Source organism: Rhipicephalus sanguineus, chromosome 1, assembly GCF_013339695.2.
Source record: "Rhipicephalus sanguineus isolate Rsan-2018 chromosome 1, BIME_Rsan_1.4, whole genome shotgun sequence".
NCBI lineage: Eukaryota > Metazoa > Arthropoda > Arachnida > Ixodida > Ixodidae > Rhipicephalus > Rhipicephalus sanguineus.
In genome coordinates this window covers 144,483,250-144,505,732 of record NC_051176.1, presented here as the reverse complement: position 1 = coordinate 144,505,732, position 22,483 = coordinate 144,483,250, and the positions used below count along the sequence as shown (strand labels likewise).

Here is a 22,483-nt window from a genome sequence, read left to right as displayed (position 1 = left end):
AAGCATGCTTGCGTCAAGAAATGCTATCGGCTGCACAGAAAGGTGGGCTAAAAGGAAAAGTTTTTTTTTGTATTTTTTTGCAGTTTCCAAAATAAGCTTGTACGTATGTGTATTTGTTGGGCAAAATGTGCCTTTATTATTAAATGAGGTAACCAGTGCACGACTTCCAGTATCACTTGGACCACACGGGGTACCCTTTCTTGTTAGTGGAATATCACATGCATAAACCTGTCATTTCAGTAGAAGCTCCATTTACAGAAATTACGGAACACTCACATGTGCAACTTTTTTTGTTTCTACACAGCTCTTTTGTACACTGTGCATGTGCAGAAGTGCTGCTGTTAGCTGTGTAATCCGTTTCACAACAGAAGATGGCCTTATTTCCCAACCTAAATTTGATAGATCATACAATCTTGCAGACTAGGTTAAGCATCCCGAGACTTATACTAGCCTATGAGAAACATTCAAATCAGTTTCGTTATTTCTTTTTGCAATAGGTGCACAGGTGTAGGACACTACTTAGTAATTGATATGATTTTAATACAGCCGACAGAATGTAAGAGCTCAAATTGTGCCCAGAAAGCATAGAGTAAGACATATACGAAAGCATGCAGAATAAAATGAGCAAAGTCAGGATTGTAAAATTAACAACTTTTTTAATTCATCTAGAAAAGCTTGCACTATTTACATATGATTTTCTTTGTACATATTTACAAGTATGTACACATGAGTATATATAATGCACGATAAATTTGCAGCACAATGAAAATGTATAAGCAAAATATAAGCTATTATTTACAGCCATGATTTACAGTTTCCGCAACTTCATTTACTTGGAATGGATGCACCATTCAAGGAAAATGATGAAATTGAAAATAAATAAGCATCACCATTTCTGGACATTAAGCATTGTTTGTGGACATATTTACACATAATACAGGTGTCTATTTACACTGAGTTTTACACAATGACACACTTCAGTGAACAAGTTTTTCAATCACTGCAGAGGTGGTCCATTCACACCAGGATGCAAAAATGAACAGCTGGCACCAAACCGGCACTGTGAGGTCATGTAGTACTTGCAGGGTACACGGGGTGTATGGTTTCTCATGCGAGAGTCTGAAATAAAGCAAAACAAAAGGCTTATTACCCAATGGTTTACTGATGGATGTGCACATATTTTTGATGTAGAAAGCACAACACAAAAACAAATTGTGAAGAAAATCACACCAAAAGGCAAGCTGTTCTTATACCACAGGAAAGAAATAGGATGCATGTGCAGTAACACTTGTGACATTATCCGTGTTACTTATATTAATTAGGAATGAAAACTATCGGTCAAATGGATAAACCGATGGTATGCTGACATATCGATGTGCTGCCTTCCCAATGAAAAATGCTTCTATTGTTTTCCTTTTTTATTTTAGATTTTTTTTTTAAGAAACCTTGTTTGCTATAAACGAGGGGCTACACAGTTGGTTTATTTCGCAGGCAAGCTGCAAAAAAACTAAGTGAAAATTAGTTTATGTTAGCATTTCCATCGTCGTAGATTTTTTAATTGCATTAATAATGTATCGAATAAAGATGATTCATATAGTATCAGCCATGCTCACTTCTTCCGTGAGGTGGTCCTCCACGAGGCATGTCCATCATGCCTCCTACGCCACCGGCTCCCATTGGTGGTCCTGCCATGCCCATGTGTGGACCACCCATGCCTGGATGGTGTCCCCGGCTGTAGTAGTCTGCCCCATCCTGAGGCATGCCAGGGTGCATCATGCCCCAGTCCCCAGCATTAGCCCCTGCACTGTGGGGGTGCATTGGACCACCAGCTCCCATGGGGAAACCTCCAGCTCCACCAATGCCCATTGGGGGACCCATCATGCCAATGCCTAGGTCAGAAAAAAAGAACAATACATCAAAGTTTTTATTGATGAAAATAAAAATTGTGCTCCATTCTACAGCAGCACAAAGCTACAAAGAATATCCATTTCAATTTCCTTCATTGAAAGCTTCATGGCTAAAGGAAAATCTGGTTTACAGATGAAACCTACGACCAACACCATCGAGTTAACCAGAAGGTTAACAGATTGCAGGGTATGATCAAATTAATTCTGCAAGAACCTGAAACGTAGAGAAAGGTGGAACATTCACCACCTTGTGGGGTTTCTGCAGAGCCAATTTCGCCTTCTAGGTCTTTAGATACAAATCACTGGCAGCTTGTCTAACAAACAGCTTATAGGTTGTGAGTTCCTCGAATAAGTCAAATTTTGGCCCTGCTATAGACTGCAGCTGTTAAAATTGTACAATACAATGTTAGTCATGCTTACTAGAACACATAGCACATTTGAAATCCAGGCTCTGTGGCAAGGCTTAGTAAATATTCACCTTTTTCTCAGATCCTACAACCCGTAAATTTTTTACCCTGCCTGTATGTGCTGAATGAGCTGCACTGCTTATGGGTGAAAACACAGGCGCTACATCAAAAAGTCTGACAGCAGGTGAAATTCTTTCCTGAAAACAATAATTTTTTGTAAATATTGAGCCAACCTTTTTAAAATAAAGCCAAATTAGTAAACATTAGAAAAAGAGAGAAATAATTCAGAAATGTTGGAACGTATGCAAATTTACATAAAGCACAATTTACAAGAAAATAGTGAGAATAATTTGCTATCACATTGTACAATGTAGTACTATGAAATACTATCAGATCTCTTTTGCCATTAAAAAAACTTAATCAAGGGGCAGAGTTCCCAAAAAATGTAATAAATGTACCCAAACAATAATTATATACATGTACTACAGTCGAACTCGGCTAAATCGAGTTATACTGTATATTGAACTATTTTAGAACACGGCAATGCTTTGACGTCAATGCATAGGAAAATTTACACCTACAGTCGAGCCCGACTATATCGAACCCGTTTATATCAAATTATCCCATATATCGAACAATTTCTAAACACGGTAAATTTACATAGAGAATATAGAGCAAAAGTTACTGTTACATCGAACGAAAATAGCAACGACAACCGATATATCAAACTCCATGTGCCTCAAAAGTGCCCCAGCAGTTGGCTTTCCCTCGCGGTGGCGGGGAAAACTGCCGGCGCCACCCTAGAAAAAGTGGTTTAGACCCGGCTGTGCACGGCCGAACACCCCCCTGCAAAAAATGATCCTGGCCTGCTCGCAGCGCTTACAGCCAATCAGAGGCCGTCGCGCTTTCTCCGAGGCGTGGAGGCGGTACAAGTTAGCGCCATTTTTTTCTTTCTTTACGCTTGCGTGCCTGCTGCTGCCTCTTTTCCACGAGTTCAGCGTGGTCCGTGCTGGTGGTGTTGCCATGGCTTGTGCAAAGAGGCAGAATTTGCCGTTCGCCACGAAACTCGAAATCACAAATCGAGTCGAGCGCGGTGAGAAGAAGTCCGGCGTCGCCACCGCATACGGATCGACATTCGACGAGTTCGTCAGTGCGGACGATGATGTCGCCATCATGAGCCAGCTACAAGATGAGGAATACGTTGCAGACGTCGTGCCGACCACGAGCCAAAGCGACAGCAATAAGGAAATTGATGATGGCCCGTTGCCTACATCCTCCGAAGTGATTAGTGCACTTGCATTGGTCCGGCGCTATTGCGTGAATATACAAGGCTGCTCCGACTAGTTGGACGTAGAGGCGTGCGTGCTGTCGCAGGCAGCGAAGTTGTTGAAACAGAAGAAAATCCAGGACTATTTTGTTCCAAAGTAGGGCACGCAAGTAAGCCACCATATTAGTAAAGTACTTTTCTTATTTGTATGTGCCTTTGTGTCATTAAATCCTATAGCGGGCCTATATCGAATTATGCCATATATCGAACTAATAAACGTTTTTTGGCGAGTTCGATATACCCGGGTTCGACTGTACATCGAACAAAAATAGCGAGAACACTTGATATATAGAACACCAGGCAGTGCGAAACACCCCAACAAGTTGGCTTTCCCTCACAAGAAACGGGCTCTCTCTCTTTTTTTTTTTCCACGGAAGGGGATTTTCCCGTATGCATTTGGGAGAGTGAACGGTGGGATTAGGAAGGACGTATTGATACCGCATTTTCTCGCCTACAACCCACCCCTGCAATGACCGCCACCACCAACTACAAAATGCGCAAAAATAAGAATTAAAGAAAAAATAAGAATTAAAAAAAAAATCCCCCTGTGTTGCCCTAAGTCGCCTTCCTTGCATAATTGTGAAGCAGTCCCTTGAAGCCAACTTGCACGCCAAGGTTCGCTTTGAAAATACGGAAAATTCTTTAAAAGTGTTATATCGAATTACAGTAAAACCTCGGTAATTTGTACTCGGTTAATTGGGAATCCCAGATAATTTGTATTATTTGCACGGTCCCAAATTTTTACATGTAAATTTAACCGGATAATTGGTGCGGCCAGTCTGCGACTTCCCGGTTAATTGGCACACTTGGCCGCGACTTCCAAGATATGCAAAGAGTGTTGCGAATCTCGGAGGCTGTAACTAAAACATGCATTTTTTTTTTTTTTTGATGTACGGATCTCGAAGGCCATGTTTTTTTTTACCGGAAATACGTCGTAGACACCATGTTTTAGCAATTGCCAGGCGGCGATGCGTGCGGTTGCGATCATGATCATCATCATCTCAACAGCGATGTTAGCCACTCTAGTGAAGTGAATGTTTTGTGGAGTCTTTGTGCCATTTGGATGTCGGCTGGCGAGCATTGTGCGATTCGGTGCGACTGCTCCATTTGTCTCCTGTCTCCGCTTGAGTGTCTTCCCTGTGAATTAGTTGATTGAGGTGTGCTTGGAAGGAAGATGCCGAAGTACAAGAGCTTGTCCCTGCACGAAAAGGTGTGCTTAATTGAAGAGGCCAGCAAGTCGACGGCGTCGAAAACGGCTCTCGCCGAAAAGCACCACGTGCCTCTGTCAACGCTGTGCAACATCATCAAGAATAAGGAGAAAATTCTCGATGCTTACAGCAAGACGCACTCGTCAAAGCGTACACGAGTACGCCCGCCTACATACGCCGACGTTGAAGCAGCTCTGATCGACTGGCTGCAGAAAGCCAACGCAGCACACCTTCCTGTGAATGGGACCATATTTCGTGAGAAGGCCAACCAGCTGGCGCTGCAACTTGGACATTCTGAGTTTAAATGCAGCAATGGATGGTTTTGCCGGTTTAAGGAGCGCAACAACCTGACATTCGTGACTGTTTGTGGCGAGAGTGGCAGCGCGGATCAGTCTGTTGTCGACGGCTGGAAGCAGCACACCTTGGCTCCACTACTCGCCAAGTACGAAGCAGCAGATGTTTACAACCTTGATGAAGCTGCTCTGTTCTACAAAATGTTGCCTACGAAGACGTTCGCTTTGAAGGAGGCAGACATTAAGGGGCGGAAACAGAACAAAGATAGAATCACTGTTTTGTTTGGTGCAAGCATGTGCGGTGAGCACAAGCTGCCACTGCTTGTTATTGGGAAGACAGAAAAGCCTCGTTGTTTCAAAAATGCACGACTGCCATCCAAGGATGACCTGATCTATAAAAACAACAAGAAAGCTTGGATGACGGCTGCACTCTTTGAAGAATACGTGCGGCACCTTGACCGCAAGTTTGCGGCCGCAGGGCGCAGCGTTTTGTTCGTCGTCGATAATTGCCCAGCTCACGGCGACATTCAGAACCTGCAGGCAATCAGGCTGGTCTTTCTACCCCCGAACACGACGTCGCTATCGCAGCCGATGGACCAGGGCGTCATACACCATACCAGGAAAATATATCGCTACAATCTGTTGAAGCGAATGCTCCTTTGCTATGACAACGGAAAGGAGTATAACATTGACCTCCTCGGTGGTATTTGCCTCATTGTTCACGCATGGAGGCAGGTGGAGGCCACCGTTATTCGACGGTGTTTTGAGCACGCCGGTTTTGTGAAAGAAGAGGCAACCTCCGCTGAGTTTGCTGTCACCGCTGTCACTTGCCCGTTTGATGAAGAAGGGGAGACTCTCTGCGCTCGATATGAGGCTTTGCACGCGGACGAGGAGTGCACTCCAATCGGATTCTCCGAGTACGCAAATGTCGAGTGCACAGTGCAGACGTGTTACGCCGACATCGACAGCGAGATAGCTGCGAGATCGACCGATTCGGCCTCTAATGTTGACAGCGATGACGAGCCCTCCCGAGCACCCCCTTTGGCGGATGTCATCGATGCCTTGAGTGTTGTGCGCAGCTTCGTCGAGTGCAACGGCGGCGAGGCTGAGATGCTGCGCCTCATTGACAGGCTGGAAAATATGACTTTCAGTGCTGGGAACTACCGAACGCGTCAGTCACGCATGGAGGAATTTTTCTCCAAGTAGGCTGACTTGCCACAATAAAGGTGTGACTTCCGTACATCACGTTTCCTGGTTGATTTCTTTGATTTCGCGTTGTTTCGGATAATTGGGAATCCCGCTTAATTGGGATATTTTTCTCGGTCCCGAGGCCTTCGAATTAACGAGGTTTTACTGTATGCAATATATCGAACTAATTCCCGCTCTTTAGCGAGTTCGATGTATGCGAGTTCAACTGCATATACAAGTTCATTCATCTTATGTGGTACAGTCAGACCTCATGTAAAGCACTTTTGTAAAATGTTAGTGCATAACTAAGGCCCCTGCTATTTCAATAAGCATCACTGGGACATTTATGGATTTGAAAGCTATTCCTTAGGCAAACATTGCTTCTAACAGAAGATGTGAACGCAAGTGAGAAAAAGACTGTGCTGTATATTATAGTGCATTCACTTTGAAAATAGAATGTGGTACAGATAATGGCTCACCTTGGTTCTGCATGGAGTTTCCATGCATGAAAGGTGGCCCATTGGGATCTCCTCCCATGCTCATGTTTCCGAGGTGCATCCCAGCCTGCCCTCCATCTGGGCCAATTACACCCATCATGGCCAACGTCTGCTGTTGCTGCTGAATGTCGGCAGCGATCTGGCCACTTCCATGATGCAGGCCAGCCAAATTTTGGAGGAGGGCTCCTTGCTGCTGCTGTTGCTGCATGGGACCACTACCCTGGAATTGGCCTTGTAAGAGGCCACCCTGAAGTTGCTGCTGTGGTTGCTGCACACCCTGGTGCAAAGAAGGATTCCCTTGAGCCGGCTGCCCCTTGGATGCTATGGATAGCACCAGATTTGACAAGATAGGTGGCAGGCTGCTGCTTTTGGGAAGCTCCATATGTGAGTAGTCCAATGTGCCTCCCGGGCTGTTTTCCTGCATTGGATACATTCTCAATCACTTACACTGCATGTTAACTGGCCAAACCAAACAACTTGATGTGAAATGCATGGGCATACCACCTGCCAGTAGTACTATGCAAGTGATAGCTACCCCATTTTGCAGCAAAGAAGCCCAATGCTCTTATCACTAGGTAGTCAACGCATGCCTGAAGAGGCGGAATTCACCCCTAGTATGGATTTTCCTCATGCAAGCCAGCACTTAGAAATGTTTGGGTCCACCATGACAATTCAGATACATGCTTATCACTCAAGTCTGCAGGATTTCTTGCCGTAATGTGCCATTTTGTCTCCCGCACATGAAAGCTTCACGTACACCGATTCCCGTTGCAGATAATCTGCATTATTTCATTTTTCTTTTTCTCTTATCCCACATTTAAGAACATGCGTGGCAGCAGAAAAGTCACATGAGCAAATGTCTACTACTAGAACAACATTGAAAGAATAGTTTCTTTTGTTTCACAGTTTGCCTTGAGCACAACACCACATGTGGGATGCACATGTATGTACTTCATCAATGATTCACTTTTAGTTCCCCTTGTGCAGCATCAAGGCAGAGGGAGAGAAGAATAAATAGTACAAACAAAATTGGAAAAGTCATTGCGAGGGCTACTACACAATCACTAAGGTAAATGTTGTATATATGTATGTAGAAGGCTGCGTTTGTGGTATATGCCTCAAGAGGGTGGCAGAGGCACAGAAAAACAGAAGAGTGGAAAAGGCACCTACAAAAAATCTAAAAAACTTGTGGAGCCAAAAAACAAGTTCTCTTACATCTTCCAGTGGGATGAGTTTAGGCTCTTGCGAAGACAGCTGTTCAGGGTCAGGTTCATATGCAGAGTCTGGAATCCTGTAAAAAATGTATCACATAACAAGTGTTATCGTGTGCTATACGAAGAACAGTAGATGTGCCCACGTGCCCTGTTGCTATCTCTCTCTCTCTCTCTCTACCTCTGCTTATCATATTCTGTACCCACCCACCCCTCCTAAATGAGCAGGGTACCAAACTGGATTTTTCACTCTGGTTAACATCCCCACCTTTCCTTTCTTTAATCAATCCATCCCTTTCATAGCAAATAACCAACTTCACAGAATTTGGTGTGCATGCAATGGGGCCAGAGGTTCACTGTAAAAGATAAGCCATATAGATAGGGACAGAGAAGAGAAATAGACAATGCAAGCATTTAATTACCTTGCATACAAAAGCAATGTTAAGCTCAAACAGTTCCCTCATTTTCATAGACCTGCATGTGCCAAATCGACAAGTGGCGCTGCCATTTTTGAGCATGCTCAGATAAGTTTTATGTCTACCTTCTTTTCTGCCACAGCACACCCTCTCAGTTGATATCAATGTTTGTACTTGTTTCTCTTCTCTTGCAGGTCTGTATACACATACCTAGGATGAATCCCTACCAACTAGCTCAACTTTCTGTTGTTCTAAGAAACAACTGCGTACCATCTGGACCCTCTTTTTAGCCTGCTGAAAATGCAGTTTTCACAGTATATTATGAGACAAGCATATTACGTGACACAATGGTTGCTAGGCTACAAGTGATACTCGTTTTTACTACATCATCGACAAATTTTGCAAAACTAAATTTGAATAAAAGAGGTAAGCATGTAATTTAGACACATGAACATGCAGATCCTACTAGCACTGTTCAACAATAAAATATTAGTTCAGTGTATTAACGTACATTTCTTTAGAGAAATAGATCTCCTGCAATGTCTTTTGCTGCCGAAGCTTCTGAGTTTCCTTTTCCTGGCTATTGGCACCCGGTTCAGCAAGAGGTTCTGGCAGCGTCAATCGCCGAGGTGGTCGAAATGGGATGGCCTCCTCCATACGGTCACCCATCAGCCTACGAGCTGTCTCGACCGCTTGCCTCTCACGCTTCATTTCCAGGGTCTTCATGTCACCAAAGTTGTGTAGGTTGTTAACATTCACTGTAGAAAATGGACAAGAAAAAAATATCTCATGACTCAGTTTTGCAATGTTAGCTACACTGAACATCACATCATAGCACAACACTTATATTGCTACGCATGCTTATTTCTTTATTTTTATGTGATCGAGCTTCACCCATGTAACACTGTTACCAGCACTTGGAGCAGGCTGCGCTGCAATGCCTGGGAAACTTCTTGGTTGTATTAGGCTATTCTGAAAAGAGTGCGGCGATTACACGAGTAGTGGAGTTTATTCTAAAGCGAATGCAAGCACCAGCATTGACACTGGAATGTTCCCCCACTCATGTATCAAAAATGACACGTTCCGCCGACAATCACATTATTCGATGACCGACGACTGCGTGTACCAATATTGTTGCGCTCTGAGTGCCATTCTTTTTCTGCGCACAAGTTCGCTCTATAAAGAGCTTCATCTGTAATGGCTTAAGTATTTGCTTTCTTCATTGTCACGTGGTCTTTCCATTTCTTTTCTGTTGCGCCGTTTTATTAATCGTGCATCCGTACCAACTCGCCCAACTGTCAGCCCTACTTAGCAGCCATGATCATTGCCTCTAAGCGCCACTGCACATGCGTACTTGCTTTTGTCTACAGTCATTCTGGCTGCACTGGCGTTCAACGAAACAAAGCCAGGCATTTGCATTATTCACACTAGGAGTGGACCAGTACAAGCTAATAATATGGCCAAAAATGAGGAACATTAAGCAATGTTACACTAAGATCATGTTTCATAAACCTTCAAATGCTTATGATCAGACCCGCGCACTAAAATTTGTTATTATGCACCACATGCGCAGACTAAAATGAGCTATAAAATATACCTGTCGTTCTGCTGCAGAGCTAGCATGTTATCATGTAACTGGTTCTTCCCTTTCCTACTTTTTGACAATGACAATTTAAACTATGCCAATTTCTTAATTGGACTACTGTTTTCAAAGCACAATTCACATGAAACAGTTTATACAGTTCCCACACCTCATGCATTCTTCAGATTTCAACGTGGAGTTCATACTTGCAAATGCAACAACACAGAGCAAAAATTCGATTCCAAATCTACCCTGCTGTTTCAAGTTTATAATGGCACTGAACATTAAAAAAAATAAAAGCTCAAAATAAACTTTGAACAATCAATAGGTAGATGATTAGCCAGAAAATTTTTGGGGGGGATGGGGGGGGGGGGGGGGAATCAACCATACTTTTATGTATGTGTGTGCGCCTGTATGTGTGCATGTATATACACATATCCAAAATTGACGTTAAGGGGGGGGGGTGTTGAACCCATCCCACAACACCCCCTCTGGCTACACCCCTGAGATGAAGGTAAACTCACCTCTCTCAGTCTCATCCAGCTCAAAGTAGTGGAACTGCTTCAGCTTGCTTTCCTCCACCCAGCGCACAGACTTCTTGGTCTTTTTCCTTGTCATTGAAAGTATTGAAGTTGGCCTGTCTGATGATGATGAAGCATCAACCTCACCGCTCTTCTCTTCACTTTCATTTTCCTTGTTGGCCGTTTCTTCTTTGCAGTCTCCTTCGGAAGAAGCCTTGCTGACTTCCTGACCTTCTCCTGTAGTTCCTTCTTCCTCAGCTGTAGCTGTTGGGGTTGGTGGTGAATCCTCACCCTCAGGGGATTCAGTACCTTCTTTATCAGATTTACCTTCAACTGCTGCAGCCTGTCCCCTTTTCCTCCGCTTCACTCTCTTTCCAATGTCATCATCCTCATCCTCCTCTTCAGTCTTTGCAGTTTCTTTTGTCTTGTCACTGTCCGCTTCCCCTGCAGCTTCTGCTGTCTCCAGTGTGTCCTTGTAGAACTGAAACTTCGGCGTAGCAGGTGTGGGGCTGGTGGGAGAATTGGAAGCAGCATTCTTGGCCCCTCCAGGGCCCGCCGCTGTGCCAGCTCCGGATGGCTTGCGCTTGCGTCTTACTGCTGCTGCAGTTGACGGAGCAGGAGCTGCTGTCAAGGCATCCATGAACCCGCCATCCTCATGCAGCACATGAACAGGCTTTGGTGCAATGAGCCGAATTCCAGGGCCCGCCGTTTCACGTCCATCACCACCCATGGACACAAGGCTTGAGGGTTTCACCCTTCGCTCAGCATGCACCGTTGGAGCAAGCCTTTGTCGTGCCGACAGAACGGCATTTTTGTCAACAGCTGGCCGGCTAACTTTCTTGGTGCCAGCTTTTGCAGGTGGTGGCAGAGGTGCCTCCTCCAGGCCTGTGGATCGGAATCGTGTTTGAAAGGTCTTCACTGTTTTAGGACGATCAGCAACTTTTGGCTTCTTTGCTGGCACTTCCTTCAGTGCTGAAGTGGTCTCCTTTTCAGAGGATCCAGCAGACGAAGAGCTCTTAGAAGGGCCATGTTTGCCACTAGTAGTAGTGCTACTTTCACTGCTAGATTCATCTATGGAACCCTTTGAACGATCCTTCTTCACAGGAGCAGCCTTTGAAGTGTCTGAAGATGCCGACGACGACTTTTTCTTTTTCTTGACAGTGGCATCTGCATCCCGGGCAGGCTTGACAGCCTCCTTGGAATCGCCCTTGATCAGCTTCATCCAGCCACTAACAACCTTCTCAGCTGTTAAACGCACATTTTCATCACTGCTTTTCATCAGGCTCTTGATAAGTTTAGGACTACTGTTTTCTTTGAGTCGTTCCAGTGACATTGGAAGAATCTGAAACAGATGTGCACAGACAAAATTACATTTGAGCATTGAGCCATGCATGTTGAGAAATGCCTTTGCTCAAATTAAAAATGTGCAGTATGCAACACATCCAATTAGATTACATATTCACTTTATTCATTCACTTTGCATTTGCCATGTGCATTTATGTTCCACCTGAATTCGGTTTTCGAACCTATCTGACTAGATCTACGCTAACAACTGCTATGTAGTTAGCAATGAATTTGCATTGAAGAGGTGCATTCCATAAGGAACACCACTCTAGGCACTAAGAGTAGGACCTACAACCTGCTCTTCTAACAGCAACAAACAACTATTTTCAGCCAGCAGTCCGACAAACAAATCACAAATTCTCAATAAACAATTATACCGGGCCAGTTGGTATGGATCCATCTTGTGTCTCTTCTTTTGTGTCCTTTGTAAAAGTTGCGCGCTTCCTACCAAGATGGACACAAATTCTCACCTAGCTTTTAGGTGCACTAATGTGCACTGTTCAAACAGGCTATTCCAATAACCTATATATGACAACGTCAGTTTCATACCTGGCAAAGCTTAAGCAGCTCACACAGAAATGGCATGTTCTCAGCAGTCTTAGCTTCCTGCAGCCACATGTGGATTGTAGACCAACCATCCAGCTCTAGAAACACCTCCAAGATGTCTGGCGAGGTAGCATGCAGCACATTGCAGTAGATGCACCGGCTCACCAGCTTACGTGAAAACTTTTTCATAAGGCTGCAGGTACACAAAAGAGAAAAATTAGTCTAGAATACAATCTAGCCATATCATTACAATTTGTTCAACTCTCCTGGTGCACGTATTAGTGCAATAATGCGTAACCCTCAGCTTTATCGCGGTCTACAAGATATGTGGCAGTGGAGGCTTCTAGTTGGGGCATGGTGCAAGTTTTCTTTCATGAACTTACAAAATATGCACAAGCACCCACATTTTGGAACATGGAGACCACATAACACTGTATTTGTTACCAAGATGCATGCAGCCAGCCATAGAACAGTGCAAACTGCACTCGTCTCCATGACCGAAGCATTGCTTCTTGTCTATCTTAGGCATTGCGTCTATGCTGCAGTCAAATAACAGCTATTCTGTGTTTTCCATGTTCCAAGAACTCCCATGGGCAACTGCATAGGTAGAGGAATGGATAGCCGATAAATGAAAACCACTCTAGGAGGGACATGCTTGCAACAAACACAAGCATCTAATAATTAAGCCAAAGAGCCTTCTCAGTGCATTAGCTTTTTTGTTTGTATGATCTAATCGCACTCAAGGACCAGAATACAATGAAGATGATGCCTACTCATTAAAACACAATTGGGTATTTCCTATTCTGTTGAAATTGTCAGTAATTCTGCAGGCATCAACCAGCACTAAAAACAATTGCCATAGGCGGCCCAACTAATGACTTACACAGTTACCCTTACTCTGATGCTAGAAGTGGAAACAAATGAATGAAGGCTTTCAAAAAGCTTTTGAATTCCTCTGCACACGACAGAAAACCCCCATCCAGTGCAAACAAGACAAGAGACAGAATAAAGTACATGACACAGGCCTCGCTAGTCTTGTTTGTACTGGCTGTCATGAGTATGTTCCAACTAGCCCAATTTGCTACATAACTCCTATAGTTTTTACATAAGCTATATGTCAAAGCAGATTCTGTGCCTTTTTTTCAGTTCAATATGGTGTCATGCGAGGTAGCTACGAAGCCTGTCCTGCAATGCCTTTGCAGAAAAAAAAAGGCATTCCAGGCATGCTCAACTATAACATGCACAATTGCATTAACGTTCAAGGCCACACAATGAAATCTAAGAAGCCCACGATTCGTGCCAGGCAGCTTGTATGGACACACAAACTGACAATTTTTATTCAACTGGTGAACACAGTGGTCTATTAGTCACAATGATAATAATATCTGGGGTTTCACGTCCCAAAATATTAGTCACAATGAATGAAACTATACTTATACTATGAAAGTACACTGGCCACAAAACGTGAGGTTGTTAGACTTCTTTAACTTAGCTACAGCACTTGCTGCTACTCGTGTGTATTCTGCACTCTGGCTGCTGCTTTAAATGTGCTTTTCTTCAAACTCTTGTGAAATGACGACTTCATGCCGCCATCTTTATGAAACACACTAAAAAGAAAAGAACACAAAATTTTTCAGTTCACAAACCTTTATTTTCATGTCTGTGGCTATGAGGAAACCCACAGATACAATAGAACACTTACAATCACACAGCAAAATGCACATGACAGACAGTTTAAAAACTTGCTTTCACAAGCACGCCCTATAACATAACAAGAGGTCACCATCATATCAATGACAATGTACAAAAACAATTATATATATATATTTTAATTTCTTTGTGATACCCATCAACTTCCTTTAGGCTTCAAAACAAAAATTAAAGCTTTTGTCAGACTTATAAAAGAATTCCAATCCACTGATTTGATTGCATCAAACACCAATGACAATTTGCCAAGAGTGTATTTGCTCATTTTTCCAATATTGGGGGTTGACATTTAGTAAAGGCTACGACCTATCATGCATCATGCCAAGCTGCTTGGTAGTATTTTTATATATTAGGGCTTTGAATACTTGTCGGGTCTCAACAGCACATATATTTGATTAATATAAACATTGATTTCTGTGTGTAAATGTATCTAAAGTTGCTATGCACAGTCAAATGCAAATACATATCTCTGGAGATCACAGAAATCCAGTAGCTAAGCTCAGCGAAAGGTTTACAAGTCATCACTCACCCAAGAACAGTGGACATTGCCATCAAATAACAACAAATGAGTTTTCTTTTTTAAGTTAACAATATGAGAGCCCTTTTCTCGTGAAATAGATAAAACTGCAAATATCTGAGAAAACATCCTTTTTTGTTAAAACAATTACAACATATGCATTTGTATAAACATTTCCTTATATTTAAACAAAGTATGTCATTTCTTTAGGCTACAGGTGCCAGTTGTGTACCCAAGCCAACAGTTATGGAGAAGAGGCATGTTCTGTCTGACCAAGTATGATCAGACATGTAATTGAAATCCAGTATAAGAAGTTCACAATACTACTCACCATATACATGTTACATCTTATGTTAGCACTACATCCCACATATATATGCAAAATGCTCTATGGCATCTCATTAAACCCACTGCATATAGTTGGCATGGCCTCAAGTTTTGTTTCTGTTAAATCTGCCTCATATTGCTGACATAAACAAGGCCACCTTTACTGTGGAACATGCACTGCAAATGCAGTGCTTGTTTTTCACTCCACAAGCATAGAGCCAAATAAGGTTGACACTGGGTGCCATTGTCGGCATGACAAGTGGAGGAGAAAAAAAAAAAGGTCATACACACAAAAAACCTACTGATACCAAACCCAGTGGATACGCTCACACAGCCCCACTTACATTACTGCCAATATCACATCTATGGGACTTTGTGCATAAACACACTTTAGGCAACAGGTTTATGAAATATCTGAAAGTGAAAACAACAAATTACGCAAAGGATCATAAAACGTGATTAAAGATTCAATCCAATGTCCTGAAACTTTTCAGAACAATCCCATGTCCTGAAACTTTTCAAGACGACTACGGGAGAGCAGAGATCCTACATTATTAGTGTTTTGAGGATGAGAAAGACTCATTTCTGCACCACATAAGGTACACGACTCGGCATCGGTGGGGGAGGCGAGTGAAAGCACCTTCCCGAGAAAAAGAGTACCCGCAACATCGAGCGCCAGGCCGTGGTACCTCTCTACCTATTAGAAATGCCGAGGGGTGCCCGGTGACACTGGAAATCGAACCCACTACCTCCCGCATTAGAGGCAGAAGCTCTAACCATTGAACCACCGCTGTGGTACGTCCGACACCTCCATGCGTGCGTGCGTATAAACACAATGCTCGCAAAATCCCCCTCTCCCTATAAGCTGCAGGCAGTCGCAAGCGGAAGCAGCCTTCACTGTATGGTCGATGGCGTTTGCAGCTATGCGCCCTGGACGCCCGCTCTAAACGTTGGTTCAAATCTCCTTCCTCTACTTTTTTTATTCCCCTACCCCCGTTCCCGTGGCGCTGCGCCGTGCACCCTAATGAGCTACAGAACATGGCGCCACCTTTCTTTTGATATGGTTCTCGGAGGAGAAAAGGAAAAGGACGCCATCTTTTGCAACCCTTGCGGAAGCACGGCTCTGCGCCGACCTTTCTTTTCCGAACAGCAACCAACTCCTCCTCGCTGTCGGAGCCCCTCCTTCCCACTACGTCGATCTAATTTTCGCCTCGACCGAACTGCTCCCCTGATGGCGGCCACTGAAATACCGAAAACGCGCACCGCATTCAAGGCACGGCAGTGCAAGCCGATACAAAGAAAAAAAAGGAAAAGAAACGCGGCAAGCGCGAAAGGCCTTCGGAGCGGCGCCTCTCCGACCTGGCCGCGCCGCGAATGCCGTATCGCTACTGCATTCCTCCTCCCCATACGACCTCCCGACAGCGCTACTACGTCAACACGCCTCCTCCGCCTCGTATGCCCGTAGCCCGTCGAAGCGAAGTGAGCCAATCAAACACCCCCTGTCCCTCCAACCAGCCCCGTAGTCGCTGCTTCCCTTCTCTCGCTGCAGCCGAGGAGGAAAGCGTTGCTATGACAACAGGTACTATCCTCTCACCGATTATCCCGCAGCTCCTTTCTCGCTGCTTGCCCAGGTCGCGAAGCGGTGCGGAGCTCTTGTGTACAGTTTTCGCTTAAAGCGTTGACACGGCGGACAATTCAGACGACGAGCATGACGCGACTTCATGACGCCCGAACGCAGCAAGGACAAGCCGCTAGCGGCGCGATGCATGTAACTCCGCCACGTTACGCTCACCTGCGCAATGAATTCTCGTTTGAAGAGCTTTAGCACGGATGGGGGCTTTAATCTTTCAGACATGGAAACGAAGAAAATTTTCTCGGAAACCACTGCACTGAATTTGATGAGGCGACTACAGGAAGCCGACTGCTTGTGCCATTTTTTACTTTTTATTTTTTAGTCATTGATAGTTTCGTTTTCCGAAAGCTCGCACTTACAACTCTCACTGGACACTCACTGGACAATGACAAAACGACTGAATTCTATGCTACCGCTTCCAAAACATTGAATTAGTCCGCTTGCAACGCTCGAACGCATGCCGTTTGCAGACTTCACAGTTCCGTAATGTTACCGAACCTCGATTTTTTTTTTTTGGCAGGATCTTCCAGATGCCAAATTAATAATGCTCGCTAGTCACTAGAACGCTAAAATTATCTGTCCAGTGCATCTCAAACGCATGTGTGCGTTTCACGTGTTTGACGGGCGGGATCGGGTTCGCTGCGAGATCAAACGGCAAGCACGTCTACAAAGAACTCTGAAAGCATACCCGCCACAGTGGTCTAGTGGTTACGGTGCTCGACTGCTGACCCGAACGTCGCGGGATCGAATCCCGGCCGCGGCGGCCGCATTTCGATGAAGGCGGAATGCAAGAGGCCCGTTTCTCACAGCATGCCGTTTGCTGGCGATGGATTATGATCTTCGTGACAGCTACCTATGAACTATGCCGCTTACAATATGTCGACGCCGGTGGTTATGTCGCGTTCAAGGACGTATCCTCTCTCCAGGGTCAATACGAAACTTCTCCAGCGGCTTCAACATATGGGTGCCACCATCGCTTAACCACGCAGAATATCAAATCACTTAAGATTTGTACATTTCATGTAAACACAGCTTCAGGTTCACGAATATTCCTCAAACTACCGAGGAGCCTTGTATATGCTGCACTGTCATTACAATACTTTCCAGTCATACGATGCTCAAGGAGCGGGGCACGTCTAAAGAGACCAAACACGCGAAGTATCACCCGGTCTTAACTTGGCATTACGTTCTGCAACCTCCCTGCCACGGCCTGCTAACCACGATACATACGATCGAAGGCGCATTAACGGTAGGCGATTTTTTGAATGTAGCGTTTCCACGTACTTTACCCAAAAGACAGGGGGTTCCTTGGCGCACGACCGCAGCTACCGGACTCGACCACTATTAAGGAAACTTGTTCCATTAGGCGTTTGATCCAGTCATGCAAATTCTTGGGGCGGCGTTTACCTCGCCGGCTTCTACCCGCAGTCAAGGCGAATGCTCTTGCAAAGAGTACGTACAACGCCGTCTCTAGGTTGTCTGCATAAGGTAGGTATCCCACCGGCTCGTAAACCGGTAGTACTGGAGCTGGTCGCCGTCGAGGCCTCATTTCTTCGTCCCGTGAATGCTAGGCTATGCGAGCCCAGCGGTGTTGTTCCGCCATTTCGTGGCGGAACCATGGGAAACTAGATGAAGTTGAGGTTGCTTGAAGCCTGGTACTAATACACCCTGAAACAAATACGCTCACAGAAACGACGCCGAATGGTCAAGCATCCAGGAGGAGGCACGGGCGGCACTGTCGTTTGAAAATTTTTCAGTGCTGTAGTGCTACCGAGGCGCCTAGAACGAAGCCTGCACAGGACTAGCTTCGCAATTAAACAGCTTCCACTGCACGACCGACGGTTTAATAACCCGTAAAGTCGTCTCAGTGCACTATAGATGCTCCTTTAGGCGCAGTGAAAATAACCCCGACCTGCTTGATCCAAGCGGTACGCGGCCGAGAAAAAATCGAAGCGCATCGTCTTCATACAGTGGCACCAGCGTGCTTTCGCACACAAGCATAACGCGCTTCATTCAGTACGTACAACACTTATTTGTTGCGTACAATGTCGAAGAGGCTGCGAGAAGTCACTATATGAGTCACCAGTTGGCCGTCAGATGCAGCGTTACCCGCTGCTCAAGATAGTCAGCTGAGAGCAATCTAATCTTCACAAATTTGAAGGCGGCTTAAGGTATGCAAGGCTCCACGATGAGAATCTGCTGTTCACAGGCTGAGATAATAGCGCATAACCAGACGAGGTACCTTAATAGGTAAGGCATTGGTTACCAAGCACGAAGTCGCAAAGTTTGATCTCCTGTGCCCGTATTCGGATGGGGGGCGAGATGGCAAAGCGCTTGTGAGCCCAGCTTTAGGTGCAATAGCAAAAACATCAGATTAGTGCTTATCGCACACTGTCCTGTTCAGCAATGCGAGACCTCAGGACTCTGCAATGCAGTTGGAATCGCGGTTTCTCACTGGGCATTCCCCTAACGACGCAGATTACGGAGCGAATGGCCAATAGAGCAGCAGCACAACTAACCCCGACCGCTGACACGGGTAGCAAACATATTTGGCGCCCAAGGTCTCTCAGTAGACAGTGCCGCCCATCTCAACCAGCTTGCATGGGTCTAGTCTAATAACTCAAGTGGGAGGTGTGCATGCACAAAGGGTCACCAGTTTCTTAAAGCAGTGCCGTGTGAAGAAGCGCTATTTTATTGTGAAAGCATTCAATGAAATGATGTGTTATGCTCCACCCAGGCGTAAAGCAATCAAAGTACTGGAAAGCAGTAGGCATGTCACGCCAGCCGCTTGCCTAGCATCTGTTCCACACAATATCTTATCTGTTCAAAGTAGTGGGCGAAACCTGGCGCGCATAGCACGGGATACAAACCTGAGAGCTGCATGAAAAGCTTTTAGGGCATGTGTAAACGGACGCAGGGTATAAAAAATTGACGGAGATTACTGATTGCAGTTACCAATCACTGCAGGGGCGTAGCCAAGGGGGGGGGGGTTCAACCCCCCCCCGAAATTTTTTATTTTGCTTGCGTATATATACACGCACACATACATACGCACGCACGAACATACATAAAGTATGGCTGAACCCCCCCCCCCCCCCGAAAAAAATTTCTGGCTACGCCCCTGAATCACTGCTCCAAAGTAATTTGCTTCGCAGTAATCGACTACCCTACTTTCCTCCCAACTTTATTGCATTTGTACAATTATGTGCTTGCCTCGCAATTTCGACGCGTCCTCTGTAGCCCTTCAGACTCGCTGACAAATTTTGGAAACTCGCTCGATGTCCGCCATGAGGTAAGTGCGGTGTCATGAAAACGAACACCTTACATTGCCGCCACAGCTGGCTTCTTGGCATTCTACACAGAGAAGCACTTTACAACTTGCTACGGCTCGAAGGCGTTCCAAGTAGACCCATCGAAAAGGTGAAGTGGCCATGGCTATCGAGCCATAGCAGCGCCAGTCGGCCGGTATGCTTCCGTCATGTTGGGATTGGCAGTCATTCGCTTAAAAAAAAAAGAAAAAAAAACAGCTTTTAAAGGCTTACGCAGTTAAACTTCGTAGGACCGTTTCTGCAGCGCGTAACTTGCGTCAAGGTTGCACGCTTGGCGGAAAGGCGTAAGTAATGGCAACCTCTTAGCTGAGTTAGCTTGCGTGACGGCTGAGCGAAGGGCCCTAACTGTGCATATACACGTGCGTGGTTTACCGCCATATAAAGCCCGCTCGAAGCCCTATTAGTGAAGCCTCCCAATCGTTCGTGTAACAACTCGACTAACGAGCCCCTCTCCCTTCGCATGTACTATTAAGATGTAAACAGCTGGGATGCAAGAAGACAAGGGCTGCACGCAAGTATGATGTATTTCGGCTGCTCACTCGAACGACGATTGCGGACTGTAACAAGTGCTGTAGGAATGGCAGCCGGTTTATATATATATATATATATAATGGTAGAAAAACAGGTCGACAAACCTGCGAAACACAAGTTTTGCTAACGTTTCGGCAGGAGGGCCTGCCTTCGTCAGAGTGAATTTTAATATATGCCAAGCTTGGCCGAAAGGCAGGCCCTCCTGCCCTGCCGAAACGTTAATAAAACTTGTGTTTCGCACGTTTGTCGACCTGTTTTTCTACCGCGTTTTCCACCGGATCCATTGAATTTCACCCCACCATATATATATATATATATATATATATATATATATATATATATATATATACCGGAGTCGCAGCAGAGTATAGACGCGGTCAGCTCGTCTCTCGGCGGCGGCTCTGTTGGTGTTACCCCGTTTCTGGGGAATCCAGTACACTTAAGGTACTGCTGTGCGATAGGGGTCGACACAGCCTTGTGGTAGATCACATTTCCGATTCAATATACCACGGACTTGCAGTGTTTAGAAAGCAGAGTGTTTGTAGGCTTTCCACCTGAAGCTCAGACGAATCGATATTTTAATATATGCCAAGCTTGGCCGAAATTATCAGCGACGGCTCTTAAGAGCTGCCATGGCACCGCACTTGGCGATTTCTGTATCAATTATTGACCGTGCACGCGATTCACGACTACCAGCCGTATCGCTACACTCATGTTCATTTTGCGCAATGAGATCGGACTGGCCACAAATGAGCCAAAAGAAGTGCAGCGCAGAGGCATGTACCCAGGATTCCAGTACAGCCTGCCTAAACATCGGCCTGGTCAGACAAACGTTAACGAAAGGTACCAGCGAGAAATTTCTGGTTACGTGCCTCACTGCGCTGGTTCTCGTCATTTCCTTTTATCTACAGGCACAGATTCCAAAGCCTGTCATTTTCGTTCGAAGCACCCATTACATGCAGCTTGTTGAACTGACAGCCGGTGTCAGTCGCCGCCAGGGTGCCAGCAGCAGTGCTGCGGCGCTCAGGATCTGCAATGCAGTCATGCAGTACTTGGTAGAAACGTCGGCTATTATGTTGGAAGCCCAGTTAAAACGCGTTGCACTCCTGGGCGCTGGATAAAAAACAAGTCAATGACCGACCACGTTGGTCTATTTCCAAGGTGTTGCTTAACATATGCCACCAAATTCGATGGCCTCGGAGGATGGGGATAGTGTAGCTGAGATGGGAGACTGCTTCCAAAGAAACAGCCCAAAATTCCATGAATGTTCATTTATTGGGCACCAGACAAAAGTACAGTTTTCCTTTTCTCCATTACAGGAATCAAACATGCCGCGCACATCAATATCTCCCGCGTGAAAGGATGAGCAATTAGCCATGCACTAAACGAAATTTTGGTTCCTGAGACCTACTACTGACTGACTTTCGGCGACACTATAAGCTGCCGAGGGCAGCTGTTCTCCTTTAGTTAGCGTTATTTCACTCACAAACAGCATCGCTACAGTCGATTCCCCGAGAAACTCCAGCTTCCACTTACCTGCAAAGTCTTCATAGAAACATCGGATGGTGAATATGGAGCAGCTGCCAATGCAACGGGGGGCTCCATACAAAAGCCCCCCAACGTCTTCGTGCTTCGGAGAGGGTAGGCAGGCCGGCTAAGACGAAGGCAGAATCTCGTCTTCCGCCCTGCCATATCGCGCCTAAGCTGGGTCGAGAGCAAGGCACCCTCAGCTTCGCACTGAAACCCTACACGCACACCCAACCCAACGCACATGAGTAACAAGTCCAGTCCCCCAAGACCCACGCGCGCACGATGGCGCCGCAGCAGAGCGACCAAAGTCTTGCGCAGCCTCAAGCAAGCGGCGTGGATGCGCAGGGTCCTTACTCTTGGCTTGCCCGCCGCACATGTCGTTGCCCACCGACGGCTTCGGGCTGTCAGGTCGCCTTGGCGATGCACAAAACGCTAGCGCTCATAGAGGGAAAAGGGGAAGGG

At 45.5% G+C, this 22,483-nt stretch overlaps 1 protein-coding gene across 1 annotated transcript in view; it reads right to left on the bottom strand.

Moving 5' to 3' along the window:
• Nucleotides 1-671: 671 nt before the first annotated feature.
• Nucleotides 672-22,483, bottom strand: part of LOC119399505 (serine/threonine-protein phosphatase 1 regulatory subunit 10) — a 66,081-nt gene continuing 44,269 nt past the window's right edge. The window contains exons 5-11 of the mRNA XM_037666311.2: nucleotides 12,451-12,640; nucleotides 10,561-11,899; nucleotides 8,966-9,212; nucleotides 8,043-8,118; nucleotides 6,810-7,245; nucleotides 1,614-1,889; nucleotides 672-1,119 (exon numbers count right to left, since the gene is read on the bottom strand). Coding sequence (XP_037522239.1) covers nucleotides 998-1,119; nucleotides 1,614-1,889; nucleotides 6,810-7,245; nucleotides 8,043-8,118; nucleotides 8,966-9,212; nucleotides 10,561-11,899; nucleotides 12,451-12,640 — 2,686 coding nt within the window. The 3' untranslated portion in view covers nucleotides 672-997. The remainder of the gene's footprint in view (nucleotides 1,120-1,613; nucleotides 1,890-6,809; nucleotides 7,246-8,042; nucleotides 8,119-8,965; nucleotides 9,213-10,560; nucleotides 11,900-12,450; nucleotides 12,641-22,483) is intronic.